General features: G+C 34.5%; 1 protein-coding gene across 5 annotated transcripts in view; it reads left to right on the top strand.

Annotated features, from left to right (window-relative positions):
* Window positions 1–661: 661 nt before the first annotated feature.
* Window positions 662–18,171, top strand: part of dtnbb (dystrobrevin, beta b) — a 73,475-nt gene continuing 55,965 nt past the window's right edge. For 2 of the 5 annotated variants that reach the window (XM_051133090.1, XM_051133089.1), the window contains exons 1-10: window positions 664–962; window positions 2,291–2,345; window positions 4,948–5,000; window positions 5,263–5,330; window positions 9,888–9,968; window positions 10,121–10,334; window positions 13,801–13,886; window positions 14,664–14,818; window positions 14,941–15,046; window positions 15,183–15,349. In XM_051133090.1, coding sequence (XP_050989047.1) covers window positions 5,264–5,330; window positions 9,888–9,968; window positions 10,121–10,334; window positions 13,801–13,886; window positions 14,664–14,818; window positions 14,941–15,046; window positions 15,183–15,349 — 876 coding nt within the window. In that variant the 5' untranslated portion in view covers window positions 664–962; window positions 2,291–2,345; window positions 4,948–5,000; window position 5,263. Of the gene's footprint in view, window positions 963–2,290; window positions 2,346–4,947; window positions 5,001–5,262; window positions 5,331–9,887; window positions 9,969–10,120; window positions 10,335–13,800; window positions 13,887–14,663; window positions 14,819–14,940; window positions 15,047–15,182; window positions 15,350–18,171 lie in introns of all 5 variants that reach the window. The other 3 variants (XM_051133088.1, XM_051133086.1, XM_051133087.1) reach the window with 3 other exon arrangements.

Here is an 18,171-nt window from a genome sequence, read left to right as displayed (position 1 = left end):
ATTAAGTAAAATTTGTTAACTCCTTTATTATTATTATTATTATTATTATTATTATTATTATTATTATTTTCAGTGTTCTCAAATGCAATAATTACATTAAACTATTTTCTGATGTTTTTACAGAAGAGTAGAAGATTTTCAGTAGCATACCGATTGAATGAGACAGAATTTTGTTAAATTAAATAGAAATACTTTAATAGCTACCATTTCTGTCCTTTAGTGTGACCTAATGTCCTATGGTGTGACACACATAAAAGAACCACAGATATTTTTTTATCTATCTATGTTTATATATATATATTATAAGCATCTAGCCCTGTATACTGGGGCCTTAAAATAAGATTTGCTTGACTTGTTCAAAATGTAATCTTTTAAGAATCTATTTCTTACTTTTGCTTTTTGTTTCTCTAATGCACTTTGTATTATTAAGTATATTTCAGATTGTATGGACTTACAGTTTTACTTATGTTAGCCTATAATGTTAATGTTGAAATGCAAAATAAATAATAAACGCCTTTATGCATTTTCGACATACTATATGAACAGTTACTCAGCATATTCAAGCATATTGCACTGCATTACATTAAACTAGCAGTCTTTTAATGGCTTGGTAATAATCGTGCACATGAAGAGCAATAGTGCTGCTCAGTGATGGGAAAGGCAGGAGTGCTCTGCTGTCCTCTGCTGTTGGCTGATGCTCAGAGAAGCGCTCGTACTGCAGTTCTTACAAGACCGAATCAAACGGAACGGTAACCACGGCACAAATATGACGATGGGGGAGCGCAGCGCTAGCAAACTGCGGATTATTGGCTCGGTATTTGTCAGCCTGTATTAAAAAAGTGAAACGAAAGAGAGCTGTGATGAAGATGATGATGATACGCCAGGAATCGAGTGCGAGATCGTTGATCGCTCTCATCAGATGCTGATGATGGTCGCGCAACCTGCGTGATTTCCTCCCGCTGGTAAGATCATCCGCTAATGATGCTTTCACATTCACATGCAAATGCAAACACAAGCAAAGGGCGCACAAGCAAACATGTCCTCAGAATATCATCTTACGGATCCAACTGTTTTGTGCATCATGTAGCATCTTATTTATTTAACACACCAGGTACATAGGGAGTTAAATAAAGATAATATGGCCGTATGCATTAAGATAAGACGCTGTCATATAAACGCATACTGGTTTAAACACGGGAGTGTTTGCACAGTGTGTATTTCCTTTGGTTAGTAAAAAAATCCTCACGTTGAGTCACGTCAAACGCGAGTCATTATACTAAGGTTCTACCTTAGTGGGCCTTATGTTCACTTAGTAGTAACCCTGCAACATGCGACTAGATTAGCAAAACGAATTTGAAGCCAGAAGTCATAACGTCAGCACTGTCTTTAACGGGCAGGAATGACATAATGCTTTCTAGTGGTGTTTCGAATCAATGCTTTTGAGCGAATCTTTTTTTAAGTGAACGAATCTTGTTCACTGACTCGTATTTTTTGGTTCACTGAAGTGCCTCCCGCTGCCTTTCAGTCATTAAGATCCAATAGGCCCAGCATTTGAGGGCGTCCTGTGAAGAACGGTTCGTTAATAAACAAATTAGTCAGTTTATCAAAACAAGCTTCTAGCTAAATTCGGATTAGCACTGTAAAAACCAGCAGTTTTTGCCTCTCCACCTGATTTCATCTTTTACATTTAGTATTTGAGTAAATTAATGCATATAGGTTGGTTCAGTCATGTGAAATAATATTTGTGACCTGAATAAAACTAGTTAGGCCTAATTTTTGATGTGCAACAGTTGGGTTACGGAAGTAAAATTCAATTGGGAAATTGATTTTTAACAATAACGTACGAAGTTTGTGAGCTTCGACGTTGTTAATCAATGGCATGTGCATTTGTTTAAAACTTATTTTTAAAATAAATGGTTAACAGCTGAATTTGTGATGGGAAACTACATTAACCAAGATGAATTTCCACCAATTAGAGAATCAAAGTGGGCCAAAAGATCTCTGCAGGGAACACCCTCAACAACTTTAAATGCAGAATTTTATCCACCTTATTCTTCCTGTGAGTGAGGTGCGACCATTTGTAAATTTTATGGGTGTGGCTTCCGGTCTCACCCGCGTCCAGCTATTTTTAGCTCTACAAAACATCTTGTTTTGCTGCTTGATATTGCAAATTGATGTGTCTTACCATATTATTTTAATGTGTTATCTTAATTATGAACACTTTGGTTTGTAGTGCAAACAATTTTACCGTTTACTGCACAATGTTATTCTTCTCGTTTTTTCCCTATAGCGGCTTATGATCCGGAAGTCTCATCCATAGGCATACTTCCACATTGAGGAAAAAGGTGGATATTTCACCATTGTTTTTCATTTGATTATGTTCGCAATACATCTTGGGATTTTAGCTATTTTTTCACTAAAACCGTTAAGTCTTCAATACTTGAAGTAAAAGTTTATAATGTTATGATTCACCTTGTAGCTATTTGTCTTTGTTTGTGGCTTAAAATGCTTTAATATAGACTTTTTTAAAATCCCAATGGTAAAAATGTATGGAAAAATCACTAAATCAGTCATCTGATTTGAGTAATGCTCTGCAGTTTTGGAAAAAAGATCTGCAGTCTGTAATATTTGTCTCACTCTTTTCTACAAATCTCTTTTTAGATCAGACACAAACATTTAAAAAGTATAAAAAGTCAAGTTTAGGTCATAAACAGCTTGTTTATTACTAAATTGTCGAGTGAATGATTAAATAAGTAGTTCAGCCCAAAAAAATTTACTCAGCCTCAGATCATACAAAGATGTAAAGTTTGTTTCTTCATTAAAACAAACAGTGCTGGGTAGTAACCGATTACTTGTAATTTGGATTACGTAATCAGATTTCAAAAGTACTTGTAATTACATATTACATTTTAAAATGCTCATCAGATTACAGTTACTTTTTTATGGATTACATGATTACATATTACATATTATTCATACAGTGGCAGATTATTTATAATTCATTTATTCTCCCTAATTTTTCTTTTTTGTTTTTTAAAGTTTCTTTTCTAAAAATTAGGGCTGCCCCCTAATAGTCGACTTAGCGTTAGTCGATGAGAAGAGGCTTGGTCGATCAAAATTTTATTAGTCGCTTAGTCAGAGCAAAAAAAAAAAAAAAAATCCACAGGATGTGACGGATAGATCATTAACGGCTGGTCTATGTGGTAATATAGTAGATCTGGCAGGACATCCAAACGCTCACCTATCATTCATCGACCTCAAATATGGCTTTTCATCTAAAAGATATATATAGTAGCAACTTTACATGGCAGCTCAATCTAATGTTAACCTAGAAAAATGTGCGCTATTCAAGTGTCTGTGCGGAGTGTGGAAGCTGAATAGTAGCGTGCTCACTGCATAACAGATGGAAGCACCAGTGCGGTCACTCGCTCTAGTCATTTTTGCTCATGCAGATAAAAGTAATACATCTTTTGAATCTGCAAAGACTCTGTTTATTTGTGTGCACTCAGAATAACAACGAAACGTTGTGCTTTTGTAAAATAAAGAAAGCATGTGCTTTCTGCCGTCTCGATCTCTGTGAACTTAAGTGTGAAACTTCGAAACTCTGTGCGTACTTGCCTTGCCTGTACTTACAGACTTGCAAAATGTATCTATAGAGAATGAAATGTCTACTTTTAAATGAACTGATTCAAATAGAAAACAAATATTCTCAGATTATGTAATCTGTATAAAACATGCATATAGGCGCATAGATGCAGAGATGACGAGTCAGTGTCGCCGACTTAGTCTCTTAAACTGAAAACAAAGAAAGCACTAGTTTATCAATAAATTATTAAAACGTAAATAAATGCTACTTACTGTTTTTACCTGACACATTCATAATTGTTATATCTGCCTGTCCGCTGTGGCAAGCTTTTGTTGCATTCGCTTGAGCGCTTATTAGGCTATGTAGACAATTAAAGACTCATTATTATAATTTATATGGTTTATTAATATACATAATAGCCGAGTAAAATGCTTAAAATGAACGACTACAAGTCGACCAGAATTATCTTTAGTTGAGGGCAACATCAGTGGATCCTCTGCAGTGAATAGAAAACACAATAAGTCGTCTCACCTGAATAAGGTGAGAAATATTCACAAATCAAAACAAATAGGTCAGTGGATTTTGATGTGAGAGGACAACAGTGGATGAGCTTTTTCACTAGAGAAAGCATTATTATGGATTAAGTGATGGTTTAATGTCAATATCCCTTGATGATGGATTCATTTTGTACAAACACGCAGCTTTTCACGTCTTAAGAAATTAATTGATGGACTGGAGTCATATGGATTACTTGTGGATTATTCTGGTGTTTTTATCTGTAATGAATCACTCACAGCTTGCTGCATAACAATTTATAACGTTGTAACCTGCAGAAAAGGTCACTGAATCAGTGAATGAATCAGAAGAGATCATCTCAGTGAAGTGATTTGTTGACAGCTGATGTAATGTTTAATGGTGATGATGTAAGAACTACAGTTGCACAACAGTAATAACTCTACACATTGCTATAATATCAAGTATTATGTATATATTTTTAAACTCATAATTCTTCTTTCATTGTCTTCATTGTCTTTTGTCCCTGCACGTTATTTTTACTCATTTTAATGTATAATATGCATGTGTCATCATACTCAGAATTCTTCCTTCACAGCGTCTTCATTCTCTTCTTGTCACTATTAAGTGGCTCCTTAGCGGCTCTTGTTTCATTAGCTCGCAGGATGCAGTCTGTGCAGACACTGTTGTCACACATAATCAGCGCTAGCACAGAGCAAGCGAACTCAAATGGCCTTTTGTGAACGGGGGATTTATTCCAGGGTTTATTTTTGTATTTGTGTGTGGGCTGGATTGGGGGGAGGGGTATTTCCCCAGATGTCAACATCAAAATGTTTTTCCTTTCGTAGGAGCTTCCTGGTCCCTTTGCATCACCTTATCTGAGTCCCAGCCAACCTGACAGGTGAGTAATAGAGTCTTAAGGAGTTTCCTGTGGATTGAAGATATGCACCATGAGTTTGCAAAAGATCGTTCTGAAAGTCTGTTGATTAAAGGAATGTGGAATATACACATATATAGATAGACAGCTGTTGTAATTTCTCTATCAATTTCTTTATGAAATATTTGCAAAATCTTGTGATTTTTTGCGGATATTATGAGTTGTGTCGTCTTAATGTGGCCGTGGGTAAGCTGTGGTATTAAATGGACCTTTTTGTGTTGTGTAGAATGATTGAAGAGGGAAGTAAAAGCAGCAAGTCCATGGTGGAGAAGAGGCAGCTCTTCATGGAGATGAGTGAGTTGCTTTCAGAGTTAACAACATTTCCTGCACAATGAGCCACACACATACACAAAGGCCTTGTCGAAATCTATTCGCTCTTCACTGCCACAGGGCAGTAGAGTGGCACAAACTAGTGTCTCGAGTTGGAAGGCAAAACTGATTTTGAGAATCAGGCTGATGGTCCAAGTAAAACTGCTGTGTGAATGTCACATAGTTGCTTTATATATTCAGAGTATTTTTGTGCATGTCATAGATTATACATTCTTAAAAGGTGTAGTTAACTCAAAAATACTCACCCTGATGTTGTTCCAAACCTGTGTTGTATTTTTTCTTTTATGGGACACAAATGGTGTACAAATCATGGTTTTATGAAAGTTTGAAGGTCACTGTTTTAGCTTTTCATGGGTGAAATCTGGTCATTTCTATAGGAATCTGTGGAACCAGGAGTTTCGCGTGAGGGCAAAAAAGTTTCACAAGCAGATTTTGCTCATGTTCAAGTTGGTGACAAATAGGGGTCGACGGATATGTGTTTTTCAGAGCCCGATTATTACAGATCAAGTAAACCGATAACCGATATTTTGAACCGATATATGTCTGCTGTAAAAATGAAAATGATTGTCAAAATTAAGAATAACAAGGTCTCTGGCAAAAAAATGTTCTTTTAAATTATTGATCGACTAATATTGATTTTTTTATAATCGATACCAATAAGTTGCATGTTTATGTGCCCGATATCCGATATTTACAGTATTTATTGTTATACTTCTGTTTTTGACACAATGATTACAACACCACTGAACTGAACAAACCATTTTATTTATAACAATCACTCCCTCATTGCATACAAAAACATATTTATAAAAAGCATCAGCAGCAACACTATTAACAATAAGCAAAATAAATGTAGACTGTCTAAGGTTTTCAAGTGGAGAAAATAAAGGACAGGGGAGTCATATCAACTTTGCAGAAATGTAATACTTCATTTTAAACTACAGTTTTAGTAGATTTATAAGCACTTTAATAGGCTAAAGAGTGAAAAATAATTTGCAGGATAATGTTAATTAACTGAATAATATTTGCTGGATTATTGGAATATAACAAACAAAACATCAGATTTTATTGCATTTCTCAACTGGTATGCTATATAAGAATTATTAACAATGTTTTTCTAGTTCTAAATTATGAAACGCCTGTTGACAAAGCACTGTTTACTATGCATTTACACAGAACTATATTCAAACTGCAATCATTCATGGAGATAATAATTAATTTCCATTGAGTTGTATTTATTTAGATGCTTATTAGCGAAATAATGGTTATATAGTAAATAGAATTTAGTGAACCTTGTTAAAAGTTACATGCGGTGGCCGTGCTGGTGCATTTCCTGAGCATCAACTCGGTGAGTGAACAGCAAAATGAAAGTGACTTAAAAATCATATTAAGCGCTTTAATTTCCAACATGAGCTCATTCATGGCTGTATTATTTAATTAATGTAAAGTCATGTCTTTATTGGGACTTGATTATCTTAGCTTTTGTGGCTCTGTGAGTTCTCTATTTCTTAGAAGACAAGCTGCATAAACTAGCCTACATATCAGGCATTTATGTAACACATCTAATTGGTGCATTAATAACTGTTATGTTAAAAAAAGTTTACTAATTACAGCAAAGCAAATAAGTATACTTTACTTGTGAACGCCATTGTTTATATCTCATCTCCCCTCAGATGAGCTGCAATGGCGATTCTGCGCGCAACACCCACAAGATGGCGGTGTTTATCGGTGAATCCAATATTACGAAACCGATATCCGATTATGGTAAAATGCTTAAATATTGGGAAAATGATCAGTGAATTGATACATCAGTCAATCTCTACTTTAAATACTTATTTTACTTTAAATACTTAATTATTTTATCTGCAAATCGGTTTTTAAAATGACCAATACCGACAACTGTACAAATGCTTAATATTAGAGATGCACCGATTGCAGTTTTCTTGGCCGATTTTTTTGTAAGTGTGACCTGCCGATACTGATTTTCTTTCTAAGAAGTATAATTGACAGCATATACAAACACAAATATATATTTTTTTCCAATGCCAAAAAATGTAAACACCTCTGTGTTGCTCGGAGACATGCAGCAATTTTGCTGTGGCTTTGACTGGAACTATTTTCTGCAACGAAATTGAGCAAAAACATTCAATATTGTGTCTAAAATGTAAGTCACTTAATTTAAACTTCTTGTTTATTGAACTACTATGGTATAAAATCAGTGTCACATTGCAGTCATGTTAATATTTAGGGATCATATTGGTCATGCAATGTTGGGTACCTAAATCATATTATAAATACGTTTTTTCTACTGCAGTATCTATAACTTTCTGTGAGTGCTGTTGCACTCATATGTTTTGATTTCTGCACGAGTCTCTCTCACATACTCATTTTAAGCTGCACAAGCTTCATCTGGGGGAGAAATGCGACAGTTGTGTCCGAATGTCGTGTGCAGTGGAAAGGCGGCTTGAGTCTATGCTTGAGTGGCGGCTTATTCCGATGCCTGGCCGATCGATCGGCGCATCTCCAACATTGACACCGATAGTCTGCCAGGCCGATAAACGGTCGACTGCTAGGTCGTGCATTGACCAACAGAACGCTGCTTGGTTTGCAGGGACTTCTGTGTAAGATGTGCTTCATATATCATTACACTACTGACAATAAATCATGAATATGTTTTGGCCACAAAAATTTGTTAATGTGACTAAATGTGACACCCTTTTTAGTGAGGGATTTCTGTCATTTTAGATCTCGACAGCTTGGATCCCTACATTCTTAAAGATAAACCTTTAACATACAAGGAAACTTCTTCATAGTACAGGTTCTTTATACAAAAAGGTTCTTCAGATTATTAGAGAGGTCATGACTTGGATTTAAAAAAATATTTGAATAGGATACTTGAGTTTTACTTAGAATAATAATAATAATAATAAATAAACATATGGAAAAATTATTATTTCAACCCTTATTCTGACCCTCTGTCTGAAACAACTTGTTTTTAAGGGGCTTGTCCTTTAAGGCTTCTCAGTAATTGGCCACTGTTATGATTTGCTAACATCGTTGCATAGGAAACCGTATCAACGTCCCCTCGCTATTACATGTGAGTGTTTTGACAACAAAATCAAAATAAATGGACATTTCCAGACAAAGCAGTATGAAATCATTTACTTACGATTTGTGATGCAGCTGCGGTCAGATCTAGTACCGCTTCATCTTTCAACAAATCTCCATGACACTGTGCCTCGTTTACAAAACAAAAAGCTCAGAACAATGCTCTGACATGATCTGGGATGTCATTAAAAATAATCTATCAGCTTGTTCCTGATGCTGGAATCCTTCTGATATCTGTCCAAAACAAATAAGACAAGAGACGTCACCTTGCCCCTCAGATCCAAAACAAGCCGTTTTTAGAGCTTGATTAAATGAATGCTTTGTTTATATTGAGAATATGTTTTAAGCTATGAAACTTGAAGGATGTTTTAATGGCACAAAGACCTCTTATATGCCAAATGATCAAGGCAAATTTGTTTTCTCATGTCATGACTCCTTTAAAATGTTCTTTACATGAGCAGACAGTGCATTCTTTAACATTTCTGTGTTCCATTTAAAAAAGAACGTCATACAGGTTTGGAACAACATGAGGCTAAGTAAATAATATGGGTGGGAGAAAAAAATCGATTCTCAGATATATTGCGATTATTATAGGATGTGTACTTTGCTTGACAGTATGCGGTTTCACTCAGTGGTATCTCATCGGTTTCTCTTCCAAATGCTCTATGAAGGCATCATTTTTGCTTTTTGGAATGCAATATAAATTCAGTACAACTCAGTGCACTTGTATCTTGCACTTAGGGGTGGGCAATATGACCAAAAATAAGGTCTTTATGATATCATAGTTTTTGATACCATAGAAATTTCACAATTCTTGTCAATATCACAAAAAAAAACTAATACTAGCCTAAAAAAACAACGTAAAAACTCAAGCTCACTGAAGACAAGTTAATTAGTATTAAACAGTTAGTTTACTAACTTATTAGATAAGAATAAGAAACTAATTATAAGCAACAGGACAAACAACAACAAAAAAAAACTACATTAGAACAAATAAAAAAGAAATGCTACATACATTGTATAAAGTAATCAAATGAATTAAAACACTGCATTTTATTCACTGTGTAAAGTAAATATTTTTTCTAATTTAGTCAAGAGCAGTAAGAGATTTTCTCTTTTGTTGTTTGATTAACATGAATGACAGACAGCAGGAATATTATACTGTAGACTAGTATTTATATTGCATTTAAATGTAAATGTAAATGTACTTACATTAAGTAATTTAATAAAAATGCACAATTAAATCCAAGAATTATTTTGGAATCAGATTGTGATTCCCAGAATCAGAATTGAATCAGACTGTGAGTCCACCCCTAGTAAATAATGACAGAATTTTAATTTTAGGGCAAACATTTAGTTAAAGGGAACTGAAAATGTGAAAGTAACAAAACTGATGCATTTTATTTTCTCCAGGGGCACAAAACTTTGATGTTATTCGTCTCTCAACATATAGGACGGCATGTAAGCTACGATTTGTTCAGAAACGATGCAACCGTAAGTCCTGTCTCCATGCTACTTATTTTAAAAAAAACATTTTGTGACGTACAAAGTCAGTTTGGTTGTATATCATGTAAATTTTCTTCTTGTATATGAAAAACATTTCCATTATTTTTAATGATCTCACTGGTGTACTTTTCCTATCGTAGTTCATTTAGTGGACGTGTGGAACATGATCGAAGCTTTCCGTGACAATGGGTTGAGCACACTAGACCACAACGCGGAGATTAATGTGTCACGCCTGGAGACCATTTTGTCCTCCATCTTCTACCAGCTCAACAAGCGGCTGCCCACCACCCACCAGATAAACGTGGAGCAGTCCATCGGCCTGCTGCTCAACTTCATCGTGGCCACTTATGACAGGTGTGTTGTTAGTGCAGGAGATTTGTTTTTCTCTCAGGGGGTCCCTTGTGGCAGTATGTCCCTGCAAACCTGATGGACTGTGAGTCATATGCATCGTGACAAGAGTGAGTGTTAGGATGGCATAGGCTCTGTTCCAAAACATAGTGGGCTGCCTACGGAGGCAGCATTTCAAGACATTGTGAATACACTGCCAAGGTGAAGGCAACCTAATTATATTGCTTATTAAGATACCACACTTCATTTTGGCAAAATTCTAAAAGTGCAATCACATTTAACATTGTTTGGTGAAATTTCACAAGCAAAATCCAGACAGTTAAATGGAGATCCACTCAGTCTGGAATTTCGATTGAAGGTGAAAGATTTCCCCATGCAGATTTTGTGCTGCATACATAGCTATACTATTGACAGTAGACAATGCATGCAAGATTTTGTCAAAATTTTGCTAATATGCATTGTGATGTAAGCCCGTTTCTGTCACTGAATAAAAAAGGTAATTGCAACTTTTTTTCTCACTGTTGCGAAGTTACATTTTGAATTTTTTTTTTTCTCAGAATTGCATAATACAAACCGACTTTTTTCTCTGAATTTTGTAATATAAACTAACAATTGTGAGTTATAAAGTCAGAACATTAACCCAAAATTCTGAGAAATGAAGTTAGAATTGTGAGATATAAACTTGCAGTTCAGATTTTTTTCTCAAAATTGCATGATATGAACTCGCATTTGTGAGTTATAATATCAGAATCTCGCAAGTGCGAGTTTATGTTCCAATTTTGACTTTCTCAGAATTACAAGATATAAACTCACATTTCTGAGTTTATAACTTGCAATTGGGAGTTTATATCATGCAATTCTGACTTTACTGTATATCTCGCAAAACTTTTTTTCTCAGAATTGTATGATATAAACTCGCAATTACACATTATAAAGTCAGAATTGCAAGATATAAACTTGCAGTATGTACTTTTTCTCAGAACTGCATGATATAAACTCATAATTGCGAGATATAATATCAGAATTTATTTTGAGTTTATATCTCGCAATTCTAACCTTTTCTCAGAATTACGAGATATAAACTCACAATTCTGACTTTATAACTCACAATTGCAAATTTATGTCCTGCAATTTTGATTTTTTCTCAGAGTCACTATATAAACTCGCAATTGCGAGTTATAAAGTCAGAATTGTGAGATATAAACTTGCAGTTTGTACTTTTTGTCTCAGAATTGCTTGATATAAAATCACAATTGCAAGTTATAAAGTCAGAATCTGTTCTAAATTTTTATCTCGGAATTCTAAATTCTAAATCTACCCCTCAGTTCTAACTTTATAATTTGCAATTGCGAGTTTATATTCGGCAATTCTGACTTTACATCTCGCAATTCTGGCTTTTTTTCTTCAGAATTTCATGGTATAAACTCACAATTACGAGTTATAAAGTCAGAATTGCAAGATATAAACTTGCAGTTTGTACTTTTTTTCTCAGAATTGCCTGATATAAACTCACAATTGCAAGTTATAAAGTCAGAATCTGTTCAGAGTTTATATCTCGCAATTCTTTTTTCTCAGAATTATGAGTTATAAACTGCAATTGCAAGTTTATATCCTATAAATATAATAAAAACTTGCAATTTGTACTTTTTTCTCAGAATTGCATGATATAAAATCAAATTTGCAAGCTATAAAGTCAGAATTTCTCAATTCCAAGTTTCTATCTCGCAATTCTGCCTTTTGTTTTTTCAGAATTGCAATATAAACTCATAATTCTGATTTATAACTCACAATTGTGAATTTATATCCCACAATTTTGACTTTATATCTCATAATACTGATTTTATAACTTGCAGTTCTGACTTTATAGCTTGCAATTCTGATAAAAAAGTCAGAACTGCAGGATATGAACTTGCAATTGCTAGAAAAAAGTCTGAATTGTGAAATAAAAAGTTGCAATTACCTTTTTTAAAAAATGTTTTGTTAAGTGGTGGAAAGAGGCTTTCATATCTAACTGAAAAAAAAGAAGAAAAAGTTAAATATGCTTCCAATTGATTTAGTACTGGCAGGCAGTGATTAAAATAGTTTAAAATTATTGACTATTTCCCCCCAAATGTTCTTCTTGCATTAGTGTTGCTGCCTATGTAGAGTGTATTAGATTGGTCACTTACAGTATAAGCCATGGGTGTTAAACTCAGTTCCTTGAGGGCCGCAGCCCTGCAGAGTTTTGTTCCATCCTTGCTCCAACACACATACTATGCAGTTTTCAATTAAGCCTTAAGGACTTGATTAGTTGGATCAGGTGTGTTTAATTAGGGTTGCATCTAAACTCATTGATTTGATGATTTTAAGAGGTCAGAGTGTGTTGCTGTGTCAAGAGCAGATGAATGTCGCTTCTGCATGTCTGTACTCCATCGCAGATTTCATTGGCTAAGGGCCGCCTAGGAGGGCATTATGTCAAGTCATTGTCCCTACAATAACATCAGTGTGAAACCAATAAAACAATAATTTAAGTTTACTCCAACGTTTACTCAAACAATTCAAACAAAAATGTATTGCATAAACTTCAAATACTTTTGAAAATTAAGCATTTAGGTTAGCATCACTGTCATAGATGTAAATACGATGGCTCCAAAGCGATCTCAGTTATGATTGGCTGCACCAATATTTTAATATTTTTCGCTAAACACAGCTAACACCTAATGAAAGTCAAGAAGTAACAAACTGTTAAACACACACACACACACTCACACACACACAAGAAAAGAAGATGGTGCACAGGGACTGAATGAATGAACTGATTTGGTGAGTCGTTTTTGAACTGGTTCATTTACATGAATCATTCAAACGAACCAATTCACTAAAATGAATCAGACTTTTCAACACTGCAAATGAGCTAGAGCAGTGGTTCTCAGGTCCTCTGGGCTCACTGCTCTGCACATTTTGTATGTCTCCCTCATGTAACGCACCTGATTCAGATCATCAGCTCGTTAGGAGAAAGATCCATGAACTGAACTGGGTATGTCAGATTCAGAAACATACAAAATGTGCAGAGCAGTCTCAAAGACTGGAGTTGAGAACCACTGAGCTAGAGGACATTTTAGCTTCCTGTACAACATGACAAAAAGGGTGATGTAGATTTTTGTAATGCTACACTTCTGCCTGTTGGAAAAAGTAGCTATCAACTGAAAAATGTATACAAAAACAGCTACAGAAAACGGAATGTAGTATCTACTTACTTTAAAAGTTAACAAAACAGAGAAAAGTACTAATAGGATGTTTTGGCTATATGGTTGTGGGCCTTCTAACACTATCAACATTATGTAGTCAAACATATTTTGTTTACACATATATTTCCAACATACTGCCTAGAAAAGTATGAAATTTGGTGTAATCCAAACACTAAATGTAATTTAAAGAATCTTAGGATTGCTATAACAGAACTTCTTCTGATAATGTGTTGTTTGTGTTTCAGTGAAGGCCATGGGAAACTTACAGTGTTTGCTATGAAGGCAATGCTAGCTACAATGTGTGGCGGTAAAATACTGGACAAATTACGTTGTAAGTATAATGCTTATTATACAGCAATTGAGCAGTTATTTCACAAAGACAAAATAGATATTTTCCATCATAAGGAGAAGTTCATATGCTGTAAAAGGCAAAACTGTTGTTTATTAGCACTGAATCTAAGTAGTCATTTTGAGCTCTTCTTTTTGCTAAATTTTTACAGTTCTCTCTGCTAAACTATCAGTATTACTCAGTTTAAATGTTATGTGATATAAAACAAGTCTGCTGGAGTGAAATCCACAGGCTTTATTTTAAAATAATACACAGAAAGGGCTTTTATGGCGAAAAAAAGTTTCACTGAGAGTTTGGCTCCCCCTTCTGTACTGAACTTAAAATTACATTACAGTTTAATAATAACAATAAAGGTTTGTTTTCATCCCACAAGTGCCTTTTAGCTCTATGTACAGGTTTGGTCAGAATTCTGTCATCAAAAGTGCAGTTCTTCACATTATCTTGATTTTTTTGTGTGTGTGTGAAATAATAATTAATTTTACCAAGATAATTGTTCCATTTCACAGATTTAGTTTTTTCGAATAGTTACATATTGTATATTTAAATGGTGCAAATTTATCATTTCTATCACTCCACATTCACAGCTATGAGTATCATTTTATCATTCTTATTATTATAATAAAAAAAGACTAATGCAAATTATTATAAATCCTCATGCATTGTAAATAACATGTAAATTAAGCACTGATTCTGAATTTTTTGTTCTTTAAAAAGTATCCATGACATGTCATAACTCAAAATCACTTCTGTCTCTTTAAGATATATTTTCCCAGATATCAGACTCAAATGGGGTGATGGTCTTTGCCAAATTTGACCAGTTCCTGAGGGAAGTGTTGAAGCTCCCCACGGCAGTGTTCGAGGGCCCGTCCTTCGGCTACACCGAGCACTCTGTGAGAACATGCTTCCCTCAGCAGGTGAGTACACTAATCTGCTTCAAATAGCAGCGAGAGTCCCTTTAAAACGATCAGGATCTCGTTCAACCTGTCTCGGACTCTTAGAGGCTTTCACTAAGAGTGTCTTATCTGTGCTTTGCCAGAAGAAGATCTTGCTGAATACGTTTTTGGATGTGTTGATGGCAGATCCACCCCCGCAGTGCCTCGTATGGCTACCTCTCATGCACCGACTCGCTAATGTAGAGAATGGTACGTGCTGCGAGCGGATTGTACGTGGGTTTTTTATATCTCGTTTCCCGTCGCCCACTCCGTCTGGACACCTCACTTACAAAATACGGCTCAAGGTTTGCGAGTGTCTGAAACCCTTTGTGCTGCCGTCCCACAGTCTTCCATCCAGTGGAATGTTCGTATTGCCGGAGTGAGAGCATGATGGGTTTCCGGTACCGCTGCCAGCAGTGCCATGGCTACCAGCTTTGTCAGAGCTGCTTCTGGCGTGGTCATGCCAGCGGTCCCCATAGCAACCAGCACCAGATGAAGGAGCACTCCTCATGGGTATGTAGCGTTAGTTCACCCAAAAATGAAAATTTAGCCTTCATTTACTCACCCTAATGTTGTTCCAAAAAATACAGTTCAATGAAATGCAAAAGATGTTATGTGAAATATCCAAGCTGTTTATTTAGCTTATAATCATAGTGAATTGTGATTTAAAATACTCTAAAATAACAAAAATATACTATAAAGGTACATTAATCATTAAAGGTACAGTATTTCCCCTAGGTGCACACCTTTTTCGGTACTTTACTCCCTGTATAATAACAAAAACATTTATTTCAGTGAAAAAAAAGGTCCAAAAATCTCAATTTCAACATTTTTCATCATACAGTCTTTTTCTTTCTTTTTTTTTCAGAAATTTTTGTGTTTTAATTTTTCTGATAATCAAATGAAGGCAATTAATTAATTTATTTTTAATCAAATGAAAATTAAACCCTATTATTTTTTTTGGCAAACAAACAGAGGTTTACTGTTAAAATTAATACATGGAAGAAATTTTGTGTGAATATTCTGTTAAAAAAGTTTTAATAATAATTGTAGAATTTTTCTACAATTAAGAGGTTAATCTGGTTGTAATATTTATTTTTTATCATTTAATTGTTTTATTTAAATTGGCCAGAAATAGAAATATATAAAGACTTACATTATACTGTACAAAAGTAATACAAGAGTAATATATTTCTGTTACACGTTAAACTGTACTTTTATTTTGACGGGTTGCCGTGGAGTTTCTGTGTGTATACAGTATGATATGATGCTATTTTTCTCAAATAAAACGGTAAAATTCACATGAAATGGGTGCCCCCTAATATAATAGCAGGGGAAACAGTGAGGTACATTGAAGTCATTAATCACAACAGATCTAAGTTATGCAGTTTAAAGGGATAGTTCACCCAAAAATGAAAATTCAGTCATTAATTACTCACCCTCATGTCCTTACAAACCCATAAGAACTTTGTTCATCTTCAGAATGCAATTTAGGATATTTTTGAAGAAATACAAACTTTCTACCCCTGAACAGACAGCAACACAACTGTAGTAAGCACAGGTAGTAAGGACATCGTTAAAACAGTCCATGTGACATCAGTGGTTCAACTTTAATATTATGAAGCTACAAGAATACTTTTTGTGTCCAAAGAAAACAAAAATAATGACTTTATTTAACAATTTCTTTGTCTTTACTACCTTTCTGGGCCTTGAACGTGTCAGTTGCATTGTTGTCTATGCAGGCTCAGAAAAATGTTGGATTTCATCAAAAATATCTTAATTTGTGTTCTGAAGATGGACAAAGGTTTCATGGGTTTGGAACGACATGAGGGTGAGTGATTAATGAAAGAATTTTAATTTTTGGGTAAACTATCCCTGTAAGGTTTGATATAGTTCTGCATTAAAAGCTAAATTCTTCTCCAAGAGCCAAAATGATCTTTTTATATTAGCAATGTTTCCCCTACCATTATATTAGGGGGGCGCCCCGCACCCCTATTGAAGGTTAAGTTAATTTTAATTCATTTTATTTTATACATAGCACCAGATCACAACAGTTCATTTAAGGTCACCTTTCCTATAGAACAGGTCCATACCTTGTTCTTTTATTAAACACACTAAATAGTCTTAAATAAGATAAATAACACTAAATAGTGTTATTTATCTTATTTACACAACGGCATTTCTGTCTCTACATGAATATATTGTATACAACAGTTCAATAAACAAGATGTTAATATTAAGAGACTTACGTTTTAGACAGCATATTTCCTGTTTTTGCTCAATTTTGCCAACTAAAATCATTCCAAACACAGCCACAGCACTGTTTTGTGTCTCTGAGCAACATGACGTGTTTCGTTCCTGAATGAATCAATCGTTTAAATGATTCGCTTCAATCGCAGTGACTCACTTAACAACGATTTGCTGCCACTTATTGGCGGTTTTAATTTCACATTTAAAGTAGCCTTTCTTTTCATTTTTAAACAATTTCAAATATGTTTAAAATATCTAAACATTATTTATGCATTTGTAACTACAGGTTAAAGCATTACATGTCTCTCTGAGCTGTATTAAACACTGTGTAAATACATCTAAATGCCACTTCAGATGCAGCCTCTGTGTTTCCTCTGCATTGCACAGATTAATTTTGTTGATACTGATAGAATTTGTTTAGTAACAGCCCAAATGTCTTATTATTCTAACTGACTGGTTAAATGTAAAAATTTGACTCAAAAGATGATGCAAACTTTAAGAAAAAATGGCTTTATAAAGGTAAAAATGCCTATAAAAGGTAAAAAGCCTTTAGGGGCCGTAAACCTAGGGGAAACACTGATTAAAATTTGTTTAGAACTAGACACATTTTAAATATTAATTAATATTAATATTACTTATACATATTGTTAATAATTTATATACTGCTTTACTGTTATGTGCTGGATAAAGTGCACAAGACAGAAGAATCTAAGCAATCTTTCTTTAATAATAAATCAAACAGGAATACACTGGAGATATTAGGAGCTAATGCAATACAACCACAGAAGCAAACTTTGCAGGAAACACAGGGCTTAAATGCATGGACAGATATTTACTGAATGGGAACAGGTGAGAACGAATCGATTAACTAGGCGCACAGGAAAACTAGGTCAAATGATAGAGAAACAGACGACACGATAGAACAGAAAACAGATCAGAAACATGACATTTTATTTAATAATATAATAATACTAGGTAGAAATGTATAAATATTTACATACTGCTATTCAAAAATGAGTCTTGAGTAATGAAGTCTACTGAAGAATACTGTATTTTTAATGAAATAATGTAATGTGAAATATTAT

This window comes from Labeo rohita, chromosome 17 (genome assembly GCF_022985175.1).
Source record: "Labeo rohita strain BAU-BD-2019 chromosome 17, IGBB_LRoh.1.0, whole genome shotgun sequence".
NCBI lineage: Eukaryota > Metazoa > Chordata > Actinopteri > Cypriniformes > Cyprinidae > Labeo > Labeo rohita.
The sequence above is the reverse complement of the archived record's forward strand: the minus strand, read 5'-3'. Positions and strand labels throughout refer to the sequence as shown.